The 22,377-nt window shown below is 40.0% G+C and overlaps 1 protein-coding gene across 1 annotated transcript in view; it reads right to left on the bottom strand.

The window, feature by feature from the left end:
• Positions 1-15,614: 15,614 nt before the first annotated feature.
• The window catches only part of khdrbs2 (KH domain containing, RNA binding, signal transduction associated 2), a gene marked incomplete at both ends in the record, with an annotated part of 60,542 nt that continues 53,779 nt past the window's right edge, over positions 15,615-22,377 (bottom strand). Inside the window, 3 exons of the mRNA XM_083898105.1 lie at positions 15,615-15,709; positions 17,663-17,721; positions 19,076-19,158. Coding sequence (XP_083754231.1) covers positions 15,615-15,709; positions 17,663-17,721; positions 19,076-19,158 — 237 coding nt within the window. The remainder of the gene's footprint in view (positions 15,710-17,662; positions 17,722-19,075; positions 19,159-22,377) is intronic.

The following is a 22,377-nucleotide window of genomic DNA, read 5'->3' as shown; positions in this document are numbered from 1 at the left end:
AGACTGAATAGATCTAATCCTTGCCATACTTCGGCGCTCGTCGGGCGGACAGTGTTCCAGACCTGCAGCATTAAATCTTCAACTTTCTGTTAAACTTTCTCTCGTTCTCATCGGGAGAATGCTTACACGCTGCAGTCAAAGCATGTGGAATAGAAATTTCGACCACTTTATCCTCAAATGAGGGTCATGGAGGACGCTGGTGCCAATCCCATGCTGACAGGCGGGGGGACACCCTGGACAGGTCGACAGTCCATCACAGGGCCACATAGAGACAAAAATCCATTTACTCTCACACTCACACCCATGGTCAATTTAGTCCAATTTGCCTCCTAGAATAAGACATATAAGTTAATAGGCATCTGTAACAATGCTTAAGTTGGCATCTAGATTCACAGATTCCCGGTCAGCAGTGAGAAGGGGAAAACTTAAAGGGACACTGTGTAGTATTTATGGGTTTATATAACCCAAAATCCACTTTTTTATACATATAATGTGCTCCTGCATTGTCTAGTCGCTGTATAATATTCGTTGTTTCATTTTCGTAGTGTTTCAAAAAGTCATGTAAAATGTATATACATGGTCGCGGGTCGCTACTGCATTGCCACAACGCCATGTTTCTACCGGAGCCTGTAAGGACAAACGCGAGAGAACAAATCAAGCGTCGCTTTACTTGTAGCGGAAGTCCCGCCTCCTCTCTCTCCGCTTCGTCTGCTACGGCCGTGGTAGCTCGCCCTCTCCCTCGCCTCACGAACCTCATCTGCTGACACGGAGAAAGACGACGAAAAGACATTTGACCGGCTGAGGATACCGTAGCGCTCAGGGAAGGGAGGGGGTGAGCAGAGGAGCAGTTCTTTGTTGTAAATTTCAGCCTCTCCTCTAGATGTCACTATAAACTACTTACTTCACCTTTAAGAGAAACTGTCTGAAAATACAGAAAGGCTTTCCATTAACGTAGTTTAACATCGATAAGAAGTGTAAAAATGCAACGATCAAGCTATGTTTCCCTTAAGTTTCCCCTTAAATGCTGACTGGGAACTCGTCCTGTCTTGATATATATAGATAAATACATATATCTATATATATATAAAGCAAGTCTGTGTGTCTGTCTGTCTGTGACAGGCATATCTCGCTGACCGTTAGCCAGATCGCTCTAAGACTTTGGATATGGTTTGAGCATGGCCCGATGGTGTGCATCCTCGATTTTCACATTTTTTTGAAGGAATTTTAATTTTTGCCGATTTATCACGCAACACCAGGCAAGCAGCGGCTCATGAGCAGGCGAACCTGTTTCCAAAGGTAAGCTAGCGAACCTACGATTAGCATTAGCATAGGACTTATCATGCATTACCATAACTGAAAGATCTTCTTCAGCTCCCACTATAGGAATACATACTTCCTACGGGCACTGCACTAGTATATATATATGTATATATATGTGAGTCAGCGTTGTTTCCTGCCAAAACGGCGTCGCTGCTGTCGCATGCCGTCAGCTGCCAGAGCTCTACAGTCAATGATAGAGTTTCATGCCATTCACACACATCCATATACAGTGCACCTACAGTATGTGCTGGATTTTTTTTTTTTTCATCGCACATCACATTCATACCCATTCACACGCTGCCAGCACAGCCACCAGCACAGCAGCAGTTTGAGGTTAAGTGTCTTGCTCAGGGAAGACAGACTAAAGACTGAATCTCCGACCCTCCAGCTGGAAGACTCGGCGCTCTAACGCTGATTTACAACTGCCCCCCGTGAATCGTGAATGTACGGAGGCATAAAAGTGCAACATCTGTTGTGAATCGGAGCATCTTCTTTGTACTAACTGTGAGAGAGTTGGCACGTAAAATTCCTTTGAAATCCTTTTGCTATATGAACGCTCTAATGTCCTGTCGTGTTTGCCGTCATTGAACACTGACATTCCAATCGGTTGTTGAGTTTCAATCCCCGTGTGACCCGACTGAAATTAGTGAGTCCCGGGGTGAATAATTTCATTTATATGCCCACGTAAACACGTTCCCTGTACAATGTGCAGACTCTTGACACATGCTCTTCATCAAAGGAGACAAAAATGACTGGAACGTGACCTTGAGTGACAATCAGCAGCTCAGTCAATAGACGACTGTTTCAGTGTGGATTAAATGGATCACCTTGCCCTCTGAGCAACTGCTCATGTGTACTTTTTTTTTTTTTTTTTTATCATCCAGATTGAATCCAACAAATGTAGTAGTATTTCTTCAGCTGTGAAAAGAAATTCAATCTAGGCAAAGCAAAAGAAACTCCACTGGGGATTTTTTCGTGACTCGGAATCTTGACAGCTACATCAGGGTGTTGCCTGTTGGAGGCACTTATCCGACACGGCATCTTAAACTGTAACGTATGGGCGGTATACGAAAAAGTGGAAAAAACCCCCGCTAAAACAGACTTTAAACGCCTGCGGTGCTTTCATCTTTTACAACAATCGTACGTTCTCGTGTCGTTTCGGAAAATAATACACGTAATCGAGTTTACATCGGGAAACAGCGGGGAAAGGCAGACGCTGTCGGACACAGCGGTGAGTGAGATGGAAAAGAGAAACCATGCTGCGCTAAACAACTGCTCAGGGTTAGAGTGACGCTCACTTTCACCTGGTGCACAGTTGTTATTACACAAAAAGGACACGCAGAGCACATTTTTTTTTGTTGCACACATCACAATTTATTATCTGATTGCAAATCTAATGAAATGTAAAAATGCAACTGCTAATGAAGCAGAGGCTTTTGTAGGTGAATAATAAATGTTGAATAATTTAAAGAGAAATATTTAACAGAGCGTGGACAAAATCCCAATCATCAGAAATTACCTTTGGCACGGAATGAGGTCAAATAAATAGACCACACACACATTGCACATTATAGGCAGTAGATATAGTTTGTCTGATCCAGTTTAGATCGAGTGGAAAAGAAATATGAACACCTTATCCCGCCTGTATGCATTCGCCCTCTCTCGTCTTTAGAAGACCAGTTTCAGAGGAAATAAAATGTTTATTCATAAATAACATTTTTTTTTTGCAATCTGAATATATAGACGTATTTAGCAGCTTGCAAATGCATTATGCATAGAAGCACAATCTCTGTGGGAAAATGTATTTATACATTTTTTTAAGACAGATAAAATTGGTTCAGGTTTCCCTGGGGGCAATTTTAGACCTCGAGGCCAAAACGGATGGTGATCTTTTTTGTTATCTTCTCCGATGTTATACAGTAAGTAAAAGTAAAACCTCATGTAAATGCAATTGGTGTCATTTCCTCCAATCAAAACTCTTCTGCATCAAACCAGCACTATCTTTCCCCCTCCCAGACGACTTAGACGAGATAACTTGGTCAGTAAAATCCAGAGTTAGGCTCGTTCACTTGCTCGTTTTTAGTTCATCCAAATGTGCAGTGCAATGTCAACTCTCATCAGCTCTCCAAAAATAGCATTAATGAGCTGAGGGGGCAGGCCTTTTGTGCAAAGGGGAGGTAAGAACAGTCCTGCGTATACAGCAGCACCACCACAACTTCCTACAAACTGCAGCTCAAGCTATACAGTGCACGCAGCCTCACCTTCTGTCAAATGGCTTAGATCCCAGTCTGCTGTCACAACATGAAAATCATCAAAACACATCAAGGACTCTGACTCTGCACACCATTTCATCACAAGTGCTTTGCTGGTGAAGAGCCCCTTCTTTTGACTCGGGTGATCATAAGCCCCTCATTTTCTATTCTGGCTCATCAAGCGGATGTCTAAACAGGCCTGAGTTTGCTCAGCTAGCGGTCCCTGGCTGCAGGAAATACAATGTTAGACTTATTATCATGCGGTTTTGCATCAGTAAACATTTCTGGGTAGTCGCCTGGATCCTGACCCACTTTGGTGTCTTTTGTGTTTCCGTCATTTAGACGAAGTGATATCGAGGTGCGATGATTGCCACGCTGCGAGGCGGGCTGTGTGGAGTGGAGTGGAGTGCCGCGGAGCAATTGAATTAAACAAATGCCAGAATAAGGGGTTCATATTTGGAAACAATGACTCTGCAGACACAATCGAGTTGAGTCACAAAAATCCCTTTCCATCCGCAGAGATAAGGAACACACGATGGTCTGCGCTCAATGAAACCCTGGAGTGCAAACAGTTCAAGTTGCGGTCTGCTTTACGTTATTGTGAATCATTTTCTAAAGCATCAGATCCGCAGTGCCGCAGATGGCACTGTTCATGATGACGACCATTCAGAAAATGCGATGACTCGCTGTTGAAGTAACCCCTCACCAGAGGCTTTAAAGAAGTATCTCTCTGACATTTGGCCAGAGCGTGAGCAAATCAACTAACAGTATCATGCTGGCAGCGCTGAGTCAACCATTTATAAGTGAATTGGGAACAGACACACACTCTGTTGTTGGGTCGACAGCAGCCGCCAGATGACAACACCTGTCAACCTTTCAAACTTTTACGCGTATTTACTCAAAGCCAAGCCTGGCGATCTCGACCCAGTTCACAGAGCCGTTTCTTACTATATGCGGACTATGCAGCTGCATAGGGTCCCACAGCCACCAGGGGGCACCCAAACTGCAAGTTCAGACTCATATTTTATTATATTTTTGAGAATTAAAAGTACCTTGTCTTTATTTTTGTATTGGATGCATTCATTATGCATATATTTGCAAAGCATGTAAGTGTTTGTGGGGTAATCAGAAAAAGTTAGGAATCTCTACCTCTAGTTTGAAAAAAATAGGGGCCACCAAATAGTATCTCGCATAGGGCCCTCAAACAGCTAGAAACGGCCCTGCCAGTTTATAATATAAATTACGACATGAGCAAATTGATATGTTTAAAAAAAAAAAAAAAAAAAAAATCTACCGTGACCATCTGTAAGTGTGAGTGTTCTTTACCAGAGGACATTTTGACATGCCTGCAAAAAAGAGACTTATACAATTTAACACACATTTCAAAGTTTTATTGTCCATGAAGAGTGAAAGACCGCCTGCTGTCTTCTCAACCTGCAACGCAGAAAAGAAACAATGATTAATTTCTTCTCAGGACACTAAAAATTCATTTGGACGCCTTAAACACGATGAGTGTTGATGCCAGAAAAGTACATACAAACATGTCTGTCTGGACTATTTTAGACTTTCAATATTTGTTATTTACAATTTACTGCCTGTTAAAATAGTGTATTAACAATTTAAAATGAAGAGATTTTTTTTTTATTGAGAATACACACTGTAGTTGTTAAATGTGTTTGATTTTTTTGTCCAATGTCCAAAAAAAGACCAAAAAATAGAAACTATTTACAGGCGTTTTCCCCACTTTTTCCCTCTCTGGCGACACTGGCGACACTGATTCTCCGGCTTCCTGCAACAGTGCGAGTGTAGTAACCACATGTTGACTTTGACGTGCAACTCCTCACCTTCTCAGAAACCATTGCAATTGTTTTTCCGATAGTCGGTGTTAAAAGTTCAAAATATAATAAAGTTTGACAATTGAGATACCGATTCTTTTTTCTTTTTTGGCGGAGAGTTAAATGAGAAGCTCGTAATGTATAAATGTCAAGCCTTTCCTTCAGGTCTCTATAATAATAATCTGAACTCTTCTCTTTTTTTGACAACAATGCCGGAATGATTCTGAGCGTGTTTGATAAACGACACTTTGTCCTTGGCGTGCAGCAGCTTGTATACGCAGCGAGACTCTCAGCACCCCCCCCCACCCCACCCCGAGTATGACATTTTGGCTGGGTATATATCAAATGCAGTACAGTAATTCCCCGAGATCCACTAACTGTCTCTTTATGAATCCCCACAGTTAGAAGCTGTCAGCGCTCATCTGACATCCAGGGGGTGACGTTCTGTATGGAGATTGCAGCTTTCAGCCGGAAACAATCAGCTCGTCCTTGAGATGGAGATGGATGGAGATAAGAACCCTCACCTCACACGCTCACCTCAGCCTTTTTCCGAATGGGCTCTCATTGTCTCGTTAAGAACAAATAGGTGCAATTATTCGAGAAAATAAAGCAACCGAGCACGGCAGTTGGCGCCGAAAAGAGTGTGCTGCCATCATTTATTTGCTCACACAGCCACTGACTGAATTAGTAAGTGTGGCATGGTGCATATCTAAGGATGTCTCCCTCGCTTTCTCTCATAAACAGATGGTACCATTACATGACTGCAGAAGGTGATAGTGTTTGTGTAGCCTGCATGTACACTACATATTTTCCTCATTAATATATGGTTTAAAACACCATGTATTAAAGGTACATTCTAAACTATGTCCTTATTAGTATTCTTGCAGAGAGCTAATGGTTTTGTAAGGTGCTGATCCTCCACTGGAGTCTAGATCTGTCCAATGGTCGCAAAATCTGCACAATAACAATATTTTTTACACTCCAAAAATCTGGCCCGATTGCATTCTTCGTATTAATCTTATAGATAATTGCTCTTCGCGTCTTCCTCTTGGCAAAGTAGCACAAGTAAATACCAGGATTTTTGAGCTTCCCATCTGTTGTTGTTGTTGTTGTTTCCCCCCCTCCGCACAAGCATATGCTTAACGTTACAGTGAGTTTCAGAACTGTTGCTACCGCGTTTCCCTGCACGACGTCGTAGAATGTAAGCTCAGCCGGTCAAGGAAACATCGCTCTCCGATGTACGTACGTTCTTTTAAATCCAACCTGAAACTTAATGTCAACGCCAGTCAGCTTTACTGAATGCAAATATCCTCATCTCTTCCATTAGAAGAGGTTTAAAATCAGTGTTAGCAGAACTAAGAAGATATTCAGAGGGTCTTCATCTAGCTGATGTTGTTCGAGTCTTTTGTTATCGTTGCCCTGTTTGACTTGACCATAACAGTGTGACCAGAAAAACTGTCAATGCAGACACGTATATCCGTCTACCTTTCAGAGTAGAAAAACGAAAGAAAGGTTACCAATATGCTACGTATTGTTTGTGTTTTACATTAATGTACATACATTTTTTCCAGAGAAATGTTGAAAAACCTTGCAATTCGAAAGAAAAGTGATAAAAGATGCAGGTTTTTTTCTGTCAGTGGCAGAATTAAATGTTGTCTTCCTCCCAGTTCATGCCTGTTAGATAGATAGATAGATAGATAGATAGATAGATAGATAGATAGATAGATAGATAGATAGATAGATAGATAGATAGATAGATAGATAGATAGATAGATAGATAGATAGATAGATAGATAGATAGATAGATAGATAGATAGCATCTTAACTTACTGGTGTCTGTCTTTTCCATCATGTTTTCCGTCCAGGTCAAATGTAGATCTGTACAAACAAACAGCAGCAGAACAACAAACAGAGAGCGTTCACTAAACACACTAATGCGTGTTGTACCTACAGACATAATGACACACTTGGCAATCGAACAATCAAACAGCTGTCACTCTCTTTTTTTTTTTTTTATTGCGCCTCAGGCTGCAGAACAGGATGCTGATTAGACAAAAATCACAGTGGATCCATGTGTTGACTAATGGAGTGGAAATGTGAAGACAGCTGCAGAGTCCTTTAAACACTTTACACTCCAATCTTTGAGCAAAAACTAGGACGACAAAAATGAATAGTTCTTTTTTTTTTTTTTTTTATATATAATTGAGGGCTTTGGGATTTCGGCTCTTGTAGGGATTCATGCAGGTAGCCAGCTTGTTATGAGAATAAATCAGAGAGCAATTCTGGTAAAGGCTGCATGAACATCACTGGCATACACAGTGTTTCCAGCAGCACTGACCTTTTCTAACTCAGGTGTGAATAAATCAGGGTTGTTGTTTTTAAGAAAGAGATCAGAATAATTGGACGGAAAAAGAAAAATTACAACATCAACATCTACAATCATTCAGTTTCAGCCACCAAATTAAAAACCCTTTTGTTTCCGGCTGTGTCATAACCTCGGCCATTTATAACAAAAGTGGGCTTGTAGCATCTAATTAATACAACCATCTGCCAGTGGCAATTTCTCACATGTATTAATAGTGCAATGCTGTTGCTCTTGAAGAATGGACCTATACTGGAGGACTAAAAAGATTATTAATGATGTGTATACTGAAAACATACTGTTAATTTTGCACGTACTTGGCACATTAATTCCTCACGTCTAATAGTTTTATGGAGAACAACTCGGAATACGTACCAAAGTACTTTCCTGACCGATGAAGGACCTGAATATGTCTGATCGCAGAGAATCTCCAACCCCCTCCGGGAGCTGCATGGATGCTGTGCCTTCTGCACTAGAGGAGGAAGGAAAAAAAAAAAAAAAAAAAGTAGAAGACATTATTCTGCTAAAACACAATGGGAGCAGGATGCACATCATCTAACATTACTGCAGAGTGACAACACGTTGCCAAGTGATTGTGCAATTTAGCTGAACAGCGCAGTGGGACCAACAACGCTGTGTCCCGTGCAACAATGCACAAATATCCACTTGACCCACTGAGTGCAGCTATTACTTTAACCACCGTTGGAGAGAATGAGGCCCATGCTGTTCACGACACTGGAGCGTCACTGTGTAAGAATATATTGGGGGGGAAAAAAGGTGGAGAAAAATAGAAACTGACATGATTTTATATATACAGTGCCTTGCAAAAGTATTCACCCCCATTGGATTTTTTAGCTATTTTGTTATATTACAGCATTTAGTCCAATTTGATCTAAATTTTATGAGATGGTTCAGAACACAGTAGTCTAAGTCATTGAAGTGAAATGAGAAAAACATATACATAAAACAATTTATTAAAAATAAAAAAAAAACTGAAAAAGGGCATGTGCAACCCCCTTTGTTATGAAGCCCATAAAAAGCTCATAGAGCCTTATCCAATAGTTATGCACAATGACTTTTTATGTTATTTTGTCCTATTTGTTGTATGCTTCACAATTAAAAAAATAAAAATAAAATAAAAAAGTAAGAATGTGGCCAAAAACGGTTACTACATTCAAATTCAAAATACAGAGGTCTTTTAGGTTTCGTTTTCTGACGTAACTGGCAACCCGTGGTTGCTGGGGAGCTGAGACTCTACTGACTGCAATGATTGGTAGACGGCGGTAGGTGGCGCCACATGCCAAAACATAAACATGATTTGCAGTCTGCAAAATATTTTTTTTAATGCAAATATTTATACAACAACTGTTGTTGGTGAGTTCAGTATGTTATATGAATATTATTCGTGAGTCTCTATGACATATTAGGAGGATTTTATGGCCAGTTGCTTTAGATTTATTACATAATGCACCTTCAGGTATGCAGTTAGACAGTTTCAGCCAAAAACAACAACAACAAAAAACAGCTTGTTCCTCCTGAAAGTGTTCATCAATCAAATCGATGTAACTGTTGCAGATAGTTGTGTTGTTCCACAGACTCAGAAACGCTACACCGTGCACAATTACTCCTGTAACTCCTGCAGAAAGTCCCTGTAAAGTGATAAAAATTTCTCTTCCTGCAGGGAAATGTGTTAGTGACCACCTTAACCACATTAGAGTGATTAAAAAAAAGTTGCTAAATGTTTAAAAATGAGGTTTTGAATCATGTAAAATTCATTCTCTGCTCTCTGCTCTCACACACTATTGAACACTGACAGACTCTGGTCACCACTAGCCCGTAGACCAAAGTCCGTCAGTGTATACAGACTATTCATTTTCTATATCTAGAATAAGATAAGATAAGATAGTGCTTTATTAGTCCCACAGCGGGAAAATTTACATTCTCACAGCAGCAGAACAGCAAGACAGTAAAGATAAAGATAATACATAATAAAAATGTTCTTCTTCTATCTTGTAAACATTAGGCATTTACAAAAAAGTACACTATATAAAGATATTTCAATAAGACTATAAAAAAGAGTTTTTATAGCATTACAGCATTTGAGTTATGCTCACTATATATTTTCACTACATATTTTTAGGCACTGAAGAGAAGTTATTTTTTTACTTTCTCCATAAGTTGTAATTATTTCCCACGTCCACCTTTTTTTCTAACATTAGATCATGTTTGAGGAGGAGAAAACTCTTTAAACCAGTTTAAACCAGTCTGTGAATCACATTCACTACTGACCACAAGGATGAGCTCAGATCCCCCCAAAAAATCCTATATGTTGCATGCTTCACTGTGCACAGACTGTAAAAAAAATAAATAAAATGCAAATAAAATCAGCAGCATCATTTTCGCTGAGTCATGTTGTGGGCTGTTTATTTCCTCTTTATGGGGAGAAGAATATTTAAAATGGCGAGCAGCACAAAATGTGTTGTTAACAGAGTTGAAAAGGTCAGACTGTAATCGATATCGGACACAAAAAAAAAGTGGTATCGTGCGATCCTTAAATTGTGTGTATGATTAAATGTCTGAAATATGGATATTCGGTAAAGCCTAAAAACACAAGACAGCTGTAACACGCCTCAGTGAATCCTCTTATTGTGCTCTCGAGTCAATTAAAACGACAACAGCTTTTCTTTCATTATACAACCGTAAAAAAAAAGGAAAAATCCAAGCATCTTTGTACGAGGTAGAAACTTTTTTTGCAGACTTAAAGGAGGAAAAAAATCGACGTCATCTGACGCTGTGTTTTTCTACTTCTGGGTCAGCTTTATTCATAAATCTTGTTGTGCATGATCAGCACAACTGTGCAATTACTTTAGAATACATTTAAAAAAAACAAAAAAAAAAACAAAGGCACCTTTGGAAAAACATCAGTGGGAAAGCATGAATTATGAATAGGGTACCAGGGATCTATCCATAGGGATTAAGTGAAGCTGTGGCTTGCACAGCTATAAAAAATAATAATAATAAAAAAATAATAATACACGGTGATACAATGAGAATATTACAGAGTAGCAGAACGAAAACAGGAAAATAAGTGGTGCAGGAGGAATAAAAAATACTTCTGTACGACCAAACGGAAGGTGTGTAATAATGGGTAATATAGGTAACAATAAATATTATATTAACTGGAGACTTCAAGTGCAGTGTTCTTTAGCTGCTGCCACAGTGAAACATACTAAAATGAGTCATTACGCTGCTCTTCAGTTATTTTTAAACACACTGCAACTTTAATTAACTCGCGTTTCCGTTATCCTTTATTTATTTTCAATTATTTTAATTGCGTGTCTTTTCTTTACCGAGTTTTTAATGAGCTGTCTGCGCCGGAACAAATGTGTGTACTGTAAAAACTCGCACCCTAGATGATGTAAATGAGCTTTAATGGTGGGAATTGCACTTCGGTCCTTTATGAAGAGCGTGCGTGAAGGAAGTGAGCCACGAGTCTTCTCCATAACGCAATTGTAAAATATAAACAAGAGAAGTACAGTGGTAAAACATAATTACGACTACTGCTCTCACTTTATTACCTCCGTCAAGGATCTTACAGTTTTGTCCACATTTGTCTGTTTGTGAGAAGAACTCAAAAAAGTAAGTTAGTCACCGAGGAGCTTTTTAACCACCTCTGCAACCTCAGCCCCAGAGATAAGTGAGCCCACCTCCGAGTCCCCAGACCCAGCTTCCTCATTGGAAGGTGTGTAGGTGGGATTGAGGAGGTCTTTGAAGAACTCCTGCTACCAGCCCACAATGGAATCTCCTCAAAGCTCTCTAGAAATAGTTTTTTTTTTATGACAGGTGGTCTCATAAATGTGTTAAGCACCATAGAAGGTGAGTACAATCTATCTAAAAAGCAGGTTGCGTCTGTGTGTCTGTGACAGGCATATCTCGCTGACCGTTAGTCAGATCGCCCTCAGACTTTGGATAGGGGTTGAGCATGGCCCGGTGGTGTGCATCCTTGATTTTCCAATTTTTCGGAGGAATTTAAATTTTCCGTTGATTTATCACGCTACACCAGGTAGGCAGCGGCTCATCAGCAGCAGCTGTGCTGTCTGGAGCGGGGAGGTGGGAGATAAGAGGCTGTCCTCACGGTGGGTGAGACATTTTCACATGTTGTTATACTGAAACGACGAGGTGACCGTTCACCAATACACGAGCGCATATTTATTTTGCATTAGCAGGCTACTACTTTGCGGCTTACTTGGCGAACCCGTTTCCAATGGTAAGCTAGCGAAGCTACAATTAGCATAGGGCTAACCTAATACAAACACTGTGCAACCTCATTAGGCACAACACAAATGTTTTCATTTTCGTTTCATTAGCATAGCTAGATGTTGTGATGTGGCTGACAGTCACAAAAAAGCTAGCTACGCTAATGCTATTTTGAAAAAAAATGTGTGTTTTGCCTAATGAGGTTGCACAGTGTTTGTATTATGTTAGCTTTTACGTTCCTTATCATGCATTACCATAACTGAACACTCTTCTTCAGCTCCCACTACAGGAATACATACTTCCTACGGGCACTGCACCAATATTCCTAAATACCAAAGTCCTATCCTAAACCTATTTAGTTACTCCTGTCAATTAAATAAGACTCACTTGTGACCACAGCAGATTAGAAATAAATAAATAATAACAAAAAAATCTACCTTTTTAAGAAGATCCTGTGATAATTCTGACTCACCTGTTATTCTTCTCCACGTCGACCGACTCACATTGCAGCATGTTCATCTAGAAGAGGAGGGGGAAACAATATGATAAAGAACATCAGTCAGTCCTATGTATCAATAATTCACACGTTGAGAATGACATGAGGCTGCATGCATCTGTAGTAGACATGCACTCTTCACAATATACTGCACATACAGCACTGAACAAAGAACATGTAACAGCCATATTCCATCACTGCGAAAAAAGTAAACCAATTCAATGTGTTTTAAGATGTAATTTTATGAGGGGGGGTTTTGAGCAAATTATTTGAAATTTATGTCTGTCACTGATGTGATGTTTAGTTCGACGAACATTACGTTTAGTGTCTTTTTATTAAAATGTATTATTCCTTTTATCACAGTTTAGCAGAATTCCTTATCTAGTTAGAGACAGAAAGGGATGTTTTTTTTTTCTTTTTACTTCAACAGTGCATTTATGTGGCGTTAAACAGGGCAGGTTTACTTTTTTTTTAAGTGGAAGTTAGCAGTTAATGGTTAAATTAGCATTATGGTTATTAGTGTTACCTGTTTAGTGTTTAGTCTTCCTTTGAGTCCCGCGATTCTAGACTCTTAATGAGCGCCAGGCTTCGGGGTGAACTAATCACAAAAGAGAGTTCAAACGGCTGAGCGGACGACGTCAGCCTCGCTGTTTAAAGCTCGGTGCGTGTGTCGCACGGCTTTGTCAGGTCAAATCACAGGAAATGCAGAGAGAGGTTAGCAGAGACAGTGATGAGTTGCAGAATAAAGACACTACTTACTGAGTGTGATGGGCTTTTATCACCCCCCCCCCCTCCCTCCCCCTCCCTCCCCACTCAGCAGCCAACATACCGTAAGAGGGTGGAAAACCAAATCATTATGTTCTTCACGAAGTGTATTTAAAACATTATTATGATCATAGGTGAGGACTTCTTACCTCTTTAAACTCCGTATCAATTCTCTGTGTGTCTGATTAATGACATAAAACATTAGAGAATGGATTAAGGAAAAGATGTATCAACAAAAGTGATCGGAGCTCCAAGGATGGCTGACGTATTTAACAGGTAATTCATTTGGGACACGTTGGTGGGACTTTATGGAATGGAGTTAGCACGTTAGGTTTTAAGCGTCAAAGCCACCTATTTAGAAAGTTACTTACACGGCGTTGAGGTTTAGGTTATTTTTATTAAATGATTTATGTACAAATACAGATTAGACACAGAACAAAGCACGCATTAGGATTTACACACACACACACTGTATATCACTGTTTGATTTCAATTCCCAACCAAAAAGGAGTGTTTTTGCACAATGGACCTTCTCACATCTTGAGCCTCTTCAGACCTTCTCTACGTGATCTTATCAACAGCTAGATTGGGCTCAGTGAAGGTCCCTGAACGCATCTTCAGATCTCTTCACAGAAACATGTGTGGTTTTTAGGGACACATTTTGTTCACAGTCACATTTTAATGCCAGGTGTGAACGGTCATACTCGATGCAATCTGGTTGCGATTGGATCATTGAGGACGGATGTGAATGCCAGGTCTGAATGGGCCACCCCTTATGGTTTTAAATCACATTATCACTTATAGGCAGAGGCATTTAAACAGGGCAGCTGCTGCTGGGGGCCTTGAGCTGAGAGAGAGAAAGGGGTGGGGGGGGGGGGGGTGGGGGCTCAAGAACAGCAATGTCCACAGCAATGAAAACAATTTGTGAGAAGCCCCTTTTGAAATTATTGGACTGGGTATATACAGGAGATTGACAGTAACAAGGCTCCATGTCACTGTGTCACATCTATTCATGCATCAAGAAAATGACGCAAAGAGTACGTCAAGTGTTCTTTAAACTGATAACGCACAAATGGAAGATTATAGATGATTAATTTCAGGTTTTGTTGGATTTGTTGTAGCCCAGCCCCCGTTTTAGTCGGTCCTATCAGCTCACGAAGTTACCAGAGTCTACTCTCCTGTACGTAGCGATGAGTTAAGGGGGAAATATAAGGACTTTTTTTAGTTGTCTAATCTAGGTATTAACTATTCATTTCACTCACTTTCCATTCAAAGTTTAAACGCTTGTGTTTTCAGAGCAGAATGTTCTTCTCTGTCCATGACCATACTGTATATGACAACAGTTTTTCTTTTTTTTGCAAATCGAGCCAAAGTTGGAATCACACAGGAAGTCAAGTTTCTGTGAACAAGCATTGATCTGCAGCACCACGAGACAAATACCACAAAATAAATAAATAAATAAATGAAAGAAGACACATTTTAAACGAGCCAAATATTAATAAGTAGGCTCGTGTTTGCCAGTCCAAATCACACAGGGTTAAGTTTGTAATAAAAACGTGTCACGCTGGAAAAGATCCACTCACACCAAGCTGTGAATCCACAACCGGACCAGACCAATCAGTGAGCTGTGGGGTGGTGAGCATCGTGTTTGCTCTGCGGCTGCTTATGAATTAATTTTAGTCTCACAGTGTTTTTTATTTATGTAAGGACGGGCTATGTTGTTGAATTGACGGGCGTCTTGTGCCATATGGTGTGACCGACAAAAAAAAACTGTGTTTTATTGTTATTTTTTTCTCTCCATCGTCTGACACAACAAACCGAAAAGAGGGATTTACGTGCAGAAGTATGATTGGTCCATGTCCGACATGTCTCCCATGACTATTTGTTAAGTGATGGGGAGACTATTGGATTCTGTGATTGCTTAAGGGGAGCATATATAAAACATTCTGTGTAGTTTTATCCTGGTATTCCGTGGGGTTAGCTTGATAATCACTGCATTACTGGCAGTAAATGCAAGCTCACTTGGGGAAATTTGACCAAAAAAATCAAAAATTTAAATCGGTACAATGTTAAAATTCGTTTGGAATAGAAGAGAGATGATTTTTATTCCAATAAATGATGGTCCATTGAGGGAAAGAAATTGATACTGCAATAATATTACAATCTGTGAGGTTGTGTGCTATAGTTGGAGTTACTTTTTTTTCCTTCTTTCTTTCTTCTATAGACGAACAGAAAAGTTACAACCTTTCACGAGTAATTAAAAAAAAAAAAAAAAAAAAGTATAAACAGTTTGAAAAAGTTTGCAGGTCACATTATCTGGAGCACCTTCAGTATCTACCATAGGGATGTTTCCTGTAGCCCCCTCGTGTCAGCCGTAAAACAGGGGCTTTGAGACTGGGGCGGCTGGTCTGCCACTCTTCCTCTGCAAAATAAACAACAACAACAACAACAAAAAAACACAACTGCTGAAAATTGAGCTCATGCCACAAAGTCACAGTGTGAACTCAGGTATCATATTGGTTTTAGCCACTCATAATCCATTTAACCAAAGACAAGGAAATTCAAGCGTGCAAAATTCTGTCCCAGTGACTACAGAGGCCGCTCTCCACAGAAAATTAATTTCATAAGCTCTGTGCCCTCTGTTGGACCAGAGCTGAGATTCGACTGTCAGCAGCTCCTCCCTTAAAGCCAAATTACATAAAGATGGCCGCCCCTGCTGCATGGCACATTGCACTGCTTCCAAATAAGAAAGTGTTTATGGAGCAGAAAATCAAATCATTGCCCCCTTGGTTTTGGTTTGGTCTGACCTCAACACCCCAGCGCACAATTCATCGTGCTGAAAATGAACGGGCCAGCAAAGCTGCTGCAGCAACCGGCTTATCGCCACTGTCATGGGGCAGCCCTGCAACGCCGTCTTTGGTGGTTTTTTACAATTTTTGCTTAAATTGATGTTTATCCATACACTGTGAAAACATTTTTTTTGTCTTTTTCACATTAAAATTAGCAGGTATACACTAAAAGACGAAAATGGCAATTTATACATTCCCATTTCCAGTTGTTGGTCTGGTTGGTGGTGTTGTTTTTTTAACCAATGTGTCAATTCATGGATGTGCTACACTCTTAGAAATTAACATGCTAGGTAGAACCATATAAGGTTCTTCAGCTTGTCCTCATTGGAGAACCCTTTTTGGTTCCAGGTGGAATCTTTTATAGAGGTTCCACCTGGAAACTCTTAAAAGCCTTTACTTTCCTGAGTAAAGGCTTTTAAGAGGGTTCTCTGGATCAAAATGGTTCTTACTGGAACCATTAGTTTTACCAAGAAAGCTTTAGTTTTTTCGGGAAAATGGTTTTTCAGAAGCAAATGGTTCCAGGTAGAACCTCAGCCTTAACACTTTTGGAACCCTTATTTCTAAGAGTGCAGAAACAAAAGGAAACAGTGGAAGAAACAACAACATCAACTCCATAGCTCTCTGTGATAATGTTACTGTATTAATACTATTAAGCATCTTTTACGTCAGACATTGTCTCTCAGGTCATTTGAGTATGACACCTCGGATTTTAATGATCCATTTGAGATAGAGGACATTGAGTAACTTCCCCAAGTTTTAAAAAGTAAGGATCGCGAGAAACATTTATACTAATGTCCCAAAAATGGCGAATCGCTGGTGAAATACAGGTGAAGAAGAAATGTAAGTGTGCATCCAAGCTGAAGCTGATAAAACCCTTGTGCATCGCAGAGTCATTTGACCAGGCTGTGACTGCTGATTAAATTCATTTCCACTGGTGAAAAACCAGCATAAAAGTGGGACGACATGGGAAATAAACTCGAGTCGACTACTTTTCTGAGCATTTCAGGAATAAAAAAAAAAAAAAAATTTCTTTGAAGCTGACAGCAGCGTTGTAAGCACAGCAGTAGTCACTCAGCCATAGTAGCAGTCTTTGTGGAAAAGGCCTGAGGGCACACATCCAAAAGGCAAAACACTCAACCTTTACAGCAGGCACTGGTCAGCCCCCTGAGCTCTAACTGGCACATTTAGTGCTCTACCAAAATGCAGCTCATATCGCCAGGAAGGTAGGAAGTGGGTGAAGCGTGCGGGAGCGGCCCCCCCCTGGGTGAGGAAGATTAGAACGGGTCTGGAACCACAAGGCTTTTTCCCCTTTGTGTCTCTGCTGTCAAACATCATTTAAATATCAGAGCTGAGGCAGAGACATTGTTTTTGTTTAATGTCAGGGATGAATATAAATGAAAATTGTCAAAAAATATTTGTGACCTGTGTTTCCATTAGTGATGTTTAACTCACACACACACATAAATAAATAAATAAATAAGGACATAAAAGGAATCTGCTGAGAGCGTAATAACCGCTCCTCTTACCGTAGTTGTTGAAGGATTCATCACCGGTCCCATGTTCATATTCATAATATTCTGAAATGCTACAATCAAACAAAGTGGAAACACCACAGTGAAAATATTTTCTTTCTTAAATGTGAGTTGTGATTAATGAAATAACAATAATAAAAACAATAACACACGAGATGTTGTGGTTATGTGTTGTGTGGAATCCAGTACGATGTGTTTGCCTCCAAAGCCTATTTCATCTAAATTGGGTAAAATCTTAAAACACATTTTTTTTTTTTCACACAACAAGTGTGAGTTATTTAACAGCTGGGCACTCAAACAGGAGTAAACAGTACATTATAATTTGCTGTGGACCAATTTTTTCAGCTGCATATTCAACACATGTGATGCTCCAGTGAGTATCTACAGCAGCAGGATGGTGTGTGTGTGTGTGTGTGTGTGTGGGGTTGACTAACGTGGTCATGTGATGTTTTTAAGAGTGTGAATGACAGTTGAGCTCCGTGGCACGGAGGAATAGGGCACATCGGGGCTACACCTTCTTGTTTTTGTCTCTATTAATGGGATTTGTTGACAGAAAATCCATGTTCGCAGTAAACAATGGAAGTTAAGAAAGTCAGTAAAGCAGGAGACTGAACTCAAGGGTCTAACGGGCTGAAACGTAGCGAGCAGCTGAGCGCAGAACTCTCACAGCCTGTGTTAAAAATCAAAGTGGAGATTTATAATTTGACTTAAAGGTCCCATATTATGCAAAATATAATTGGGACTCTGGGGGCCCTATCAGTCGGCAAAGTGTGAAAAAAGATGACTCATGTTTTTGTGGTCCTCCTCAGTCTAAGTACAGGAGATAAAACACGCGATGTTGACTTCCGCGCTACTTGGGACATTACAATGCGCTAAATTCCTGGAATTGTTGTCTTGCGGAGCTTTGTCCGTAAAACACACGAGAGTGCCGGCGAGGGCAACGGCATCCGAACACCAAAAGTCTGCAAAAAGTTGTATTCTTGGCTCCACAGTGCAGCACAGAGTGCTACACAAACTTCCAGCCTCAGAGGATTTATCTGTCCAGTGGATACATGTTATATATGACGGCAATGTGCCTGCTAGAGCCTGCAAATGATCACTTTTCCAAATGCTAACTGCTGTTAGCTCCCAGTAGCCTCTGTGACTGATGTAAATTTTTGTCCCTTAAGTTTTGTTTTACTTTAAAAAAATAAAATAAAAGAGATTCTACTAAACAGAGCGTTCTGAACAGGGCTGTGTTGGCAGGGTGATTGAACTGCTGTGGTGCTTCATCCTTATGGTATTTTGACCAAAGCATGTCACAGACATGTTCATTAGGACACCAGGGAACAAGTTTAACTTGGAGGAAATAGGGTATAATATGGGACCTTTAAGATGCTCTTTTGTAATCCAGTACGTAAACATCACCTCTTTGACTGATTGTTGTAGTTCTCCTCATAGTCTTCATAGCTCTCGTCATCGTATTCCCCACCATATCCGTCATCGTAGCCCTGCATGGAAAAAAACACCGTCAGCATTCCGCTCCACTGTCAGCTCATCTTTATCCCGTCAAACTTGTTAGAGATGAACATAAAACAATCGATACTTGGTTCCACGGGCAAAGACAATTACTTTGCGTCCATAACGGCAGAGGAAACAGAAAAAAAAAAAAAAATCATGTCCAGCAGAGATTATTGATTAAGGTTTTTCCGGAGCCTTAATGGACACTTTCTGAGCGTTAAAAGCAATATGGATTCTACTATTGACACGGAGTTACACGGGAAACAAGCACAATGAGCTAACAAGTAACTACAGTCACATTCAATAACAATAAAAATGGATACACAGGCATGTGGCAGTGACATTTATGAACAGCTGTGTCGACGCTTTACAGGACGCCGCTTCTTCAGCCACCTGTAAATATCCGTGAGCGCATACAAATCAATTCAGCAAGGGGTAAAGCAGGTAAAACGCCGATGTACTGTACATCTTTTGTTTTTGTTTGCCGTTATCACTGTTGCCCTCATAAAACTGTAATCGGTAATGGATTTTAGTAGTGCATTAGTGTAAAGAGTCTTTTCTTCCAGTGCGTGAATCAGTTATGCAAAGTAATCTGGTTTGGAACAATTCATGTAAACATTAGACCCTCAGTTAAAGGAAGAAGAAGAAACAACAGCTGACAAATATTGAATCAAATATATATATATATATATATATATAAAAAATAATATTGTTGCTGTGACCTGAGACTGTAATTACTATTCTGTTCAATGGCTTATTCGTGACATTGGGAGTAACCAGTCTCAGTAGACCACGGGTTCACATAAACAGCTTAACCTGAATAACACCATAATTGGACAAAGGCCAACGTGTGTGTGTGTGTGTGTGTGTGCAGAGCAGCAAACTTCACTATGGTCTCTTCTTGTAATTGCTGGATCTTGCTCATTTAAAGGGATTTAGTGGAGTTTAAAATGCTTGCGTCTCACTTCTTTTTTTTTTTTTTTTTTGTGGTGATCTAATCTCTTCTAATCCCTTCCAAGCTCACTGTCTCAAATCAAGCTCCACCGTGGTACATGCCAGTGTTCACTTCCTTGTAGAGATCAAATACATTTTAAATCTGGGGAGTAAAACCCGCTGAGAGCTTCCATCAAGCTGCTTTATGCCAGCTATTGGCTGAAAAGCAGGCAGATTAATGTGAAGGACATCAAGCACAGCAATGTAAAATAAATGCATTTATGATGGTCATATACACTGTATATATAAACTCTCCCTCTCCTGTTGATTCAAACCCTCTCTGGTTCCTGTGTGGCTTCAGATGTTTGAACATGAATTTGACTAAATTAAAGTTAGGGATTATGTCAGGGATTAAGTTGTTCAGAGGATCCAATACTTCTCCTTTTCCTACACGAGACTTTCCCTTCAAAGGCAAAGTCAGAGACCTGCATATCTCGGTAATTGACCATTTTTTTTTTATTAGCAATCCCGTAAGACAAATTGTGCCACACTGGACCCGTAACTGTAATGGAATCAGTGGATTGATTTCACACTATAAAATGATAAACCTGAAGTTGAAATACATAACGTAAAGTCAAATTTGCATTGTGCAGTGTAGTACACAGTATATAAAAATGTCAGTGTTCTTATAAATGTATTGACCATACTAAAATAAAAAAAATACATTAAGGAGGTCCTGATTTTATTTGAACACATTGGAGCCAAGAATTGTGTTTATATCAGTTTGTGTATAGATGTCTTTAGTAGGCCGTGTGGACCAAGAGTCAAGCAAACCTATCTTTGTGAGGACTTTTGACCATGACTTTTTGAGGACTAATGGCCCCATATTATGCTAAATCAACTTTTTAATCATTTTAACCCTTATATTTGGGACTCTGGAGGCCCTATCAGTCGCCAAAGTGTGAAAAAAGATGACTCACTCATGTTTTTGTGGTCCTCCTCAGTCTAAGTACAGGAGATTAAACATGCGATGTTGACTTTCGTGCTCATTGGGACGTCACCAGGCGCTACATTCCTGGAATTGCTGTCTCTAGGAGCTCTGCTTTGTCCGTAAAACATGTGAGAGTGCTGGCGAGAACCGAAAACCGGAAGTCCGTGAAGTCTGCGAAACGTTCTATTCTTGCAGCACAGAGTTCTACACTAACTTCCAGCCTCAGACGATTTATCTGTCCAGTGGATACATGTTATACATGACGGCAATGTGCCTGCTAGAGCCTGCAAATTATAATTTTTCCAAATGCTAACTGTTAGCATAGGCTAATGTTAGCTCCCAGTAGCCTCTGTGGCTGATGTCATTTCCTGTCCCAAGTTTCGCTTTACTTTTTATTTTTTCTTTAAGACCCGGTTTTAGGGCTAGGTTTAGAATTGGGTTTAGATTAGAGTTAGGCACTTAGTTGTGATGGTAAATGTTATGGCTAGGGAATGCATTATGTCAGTGATGTGTCCTCACTAAGATATAAAAACAAGTTTATATGTATGTGTGTGTGTGTGTGTTGTGTGTGTGTGCTCAGCTCAGCATGAAGATGGGTTTTGATAAAGTCAACTATCTCCTGTAACACAGCAGTCGTCTGTTTTATGTTTCCGTGTCGGGGAAAATGTCGCTTTCGAAAAAAAAAAAAAAGACGTAATTCTGTAATTCATCACCTACTGCTGAGCTTTTATGTTGCACTTAAAAGATTGCGGATCCAAGTAAACTTGTGTGAGAGAGACCGGTGCTTTGGAAATGCAAATAAAGTGAATAGAAATGATTCCGACGTCAAACAAAGGATTTGAAACGCGGCAACGCGACAGTTTCTCTCGCAGTGACAAGAATCTGTCAGAGCAGATTTAAATTTCATTAACACAGAGTCTTTAAAGCGCGTGTTGTAGAAATTGCAGAGAATTTCTTTCCAACCCTTTTTTTTTTGTGTGTGTCAATGGACTAAATGCACAGAGCTTCACTTACAAGTTCCCCTCAAATATATAAATAGCTTAACTCCAGTTGTCACTAAGGGGAAATGTTGACTTTGTAAGGTAATATTAGCGATTACAACTTCAGAGATTGGTTGGGATTCAACATGGCATCCCACTAAATTATCTATTTAGTCATCGTTATGCTGCAGGAAAACAGTCATCTTTAATATATTTCATTATTCTGTAAAGAGACTGGGAGAACTATTAAATAAACACTCACTAGGAAACGTATGTTGTTGTATCATATTTTTGCCTCACAAATT

Source organism: Microchirus variegatus, assembly GCF_963457635.1.
Source record: "Microchirus variegatus genome assembly, chromosome: 11".
Lineage (NCBI taxonomy): Eukaryota > Metazoa > Chordata > Actinopteri > Pleuronectiformes > Soleidae > Microchirus > Microchirus variegatus.
The sequence above is the reverse complement of the archived record's forward strand: the minus strand, read 5'-3'. Positions and strand labels throughout refer to the sequence as shown.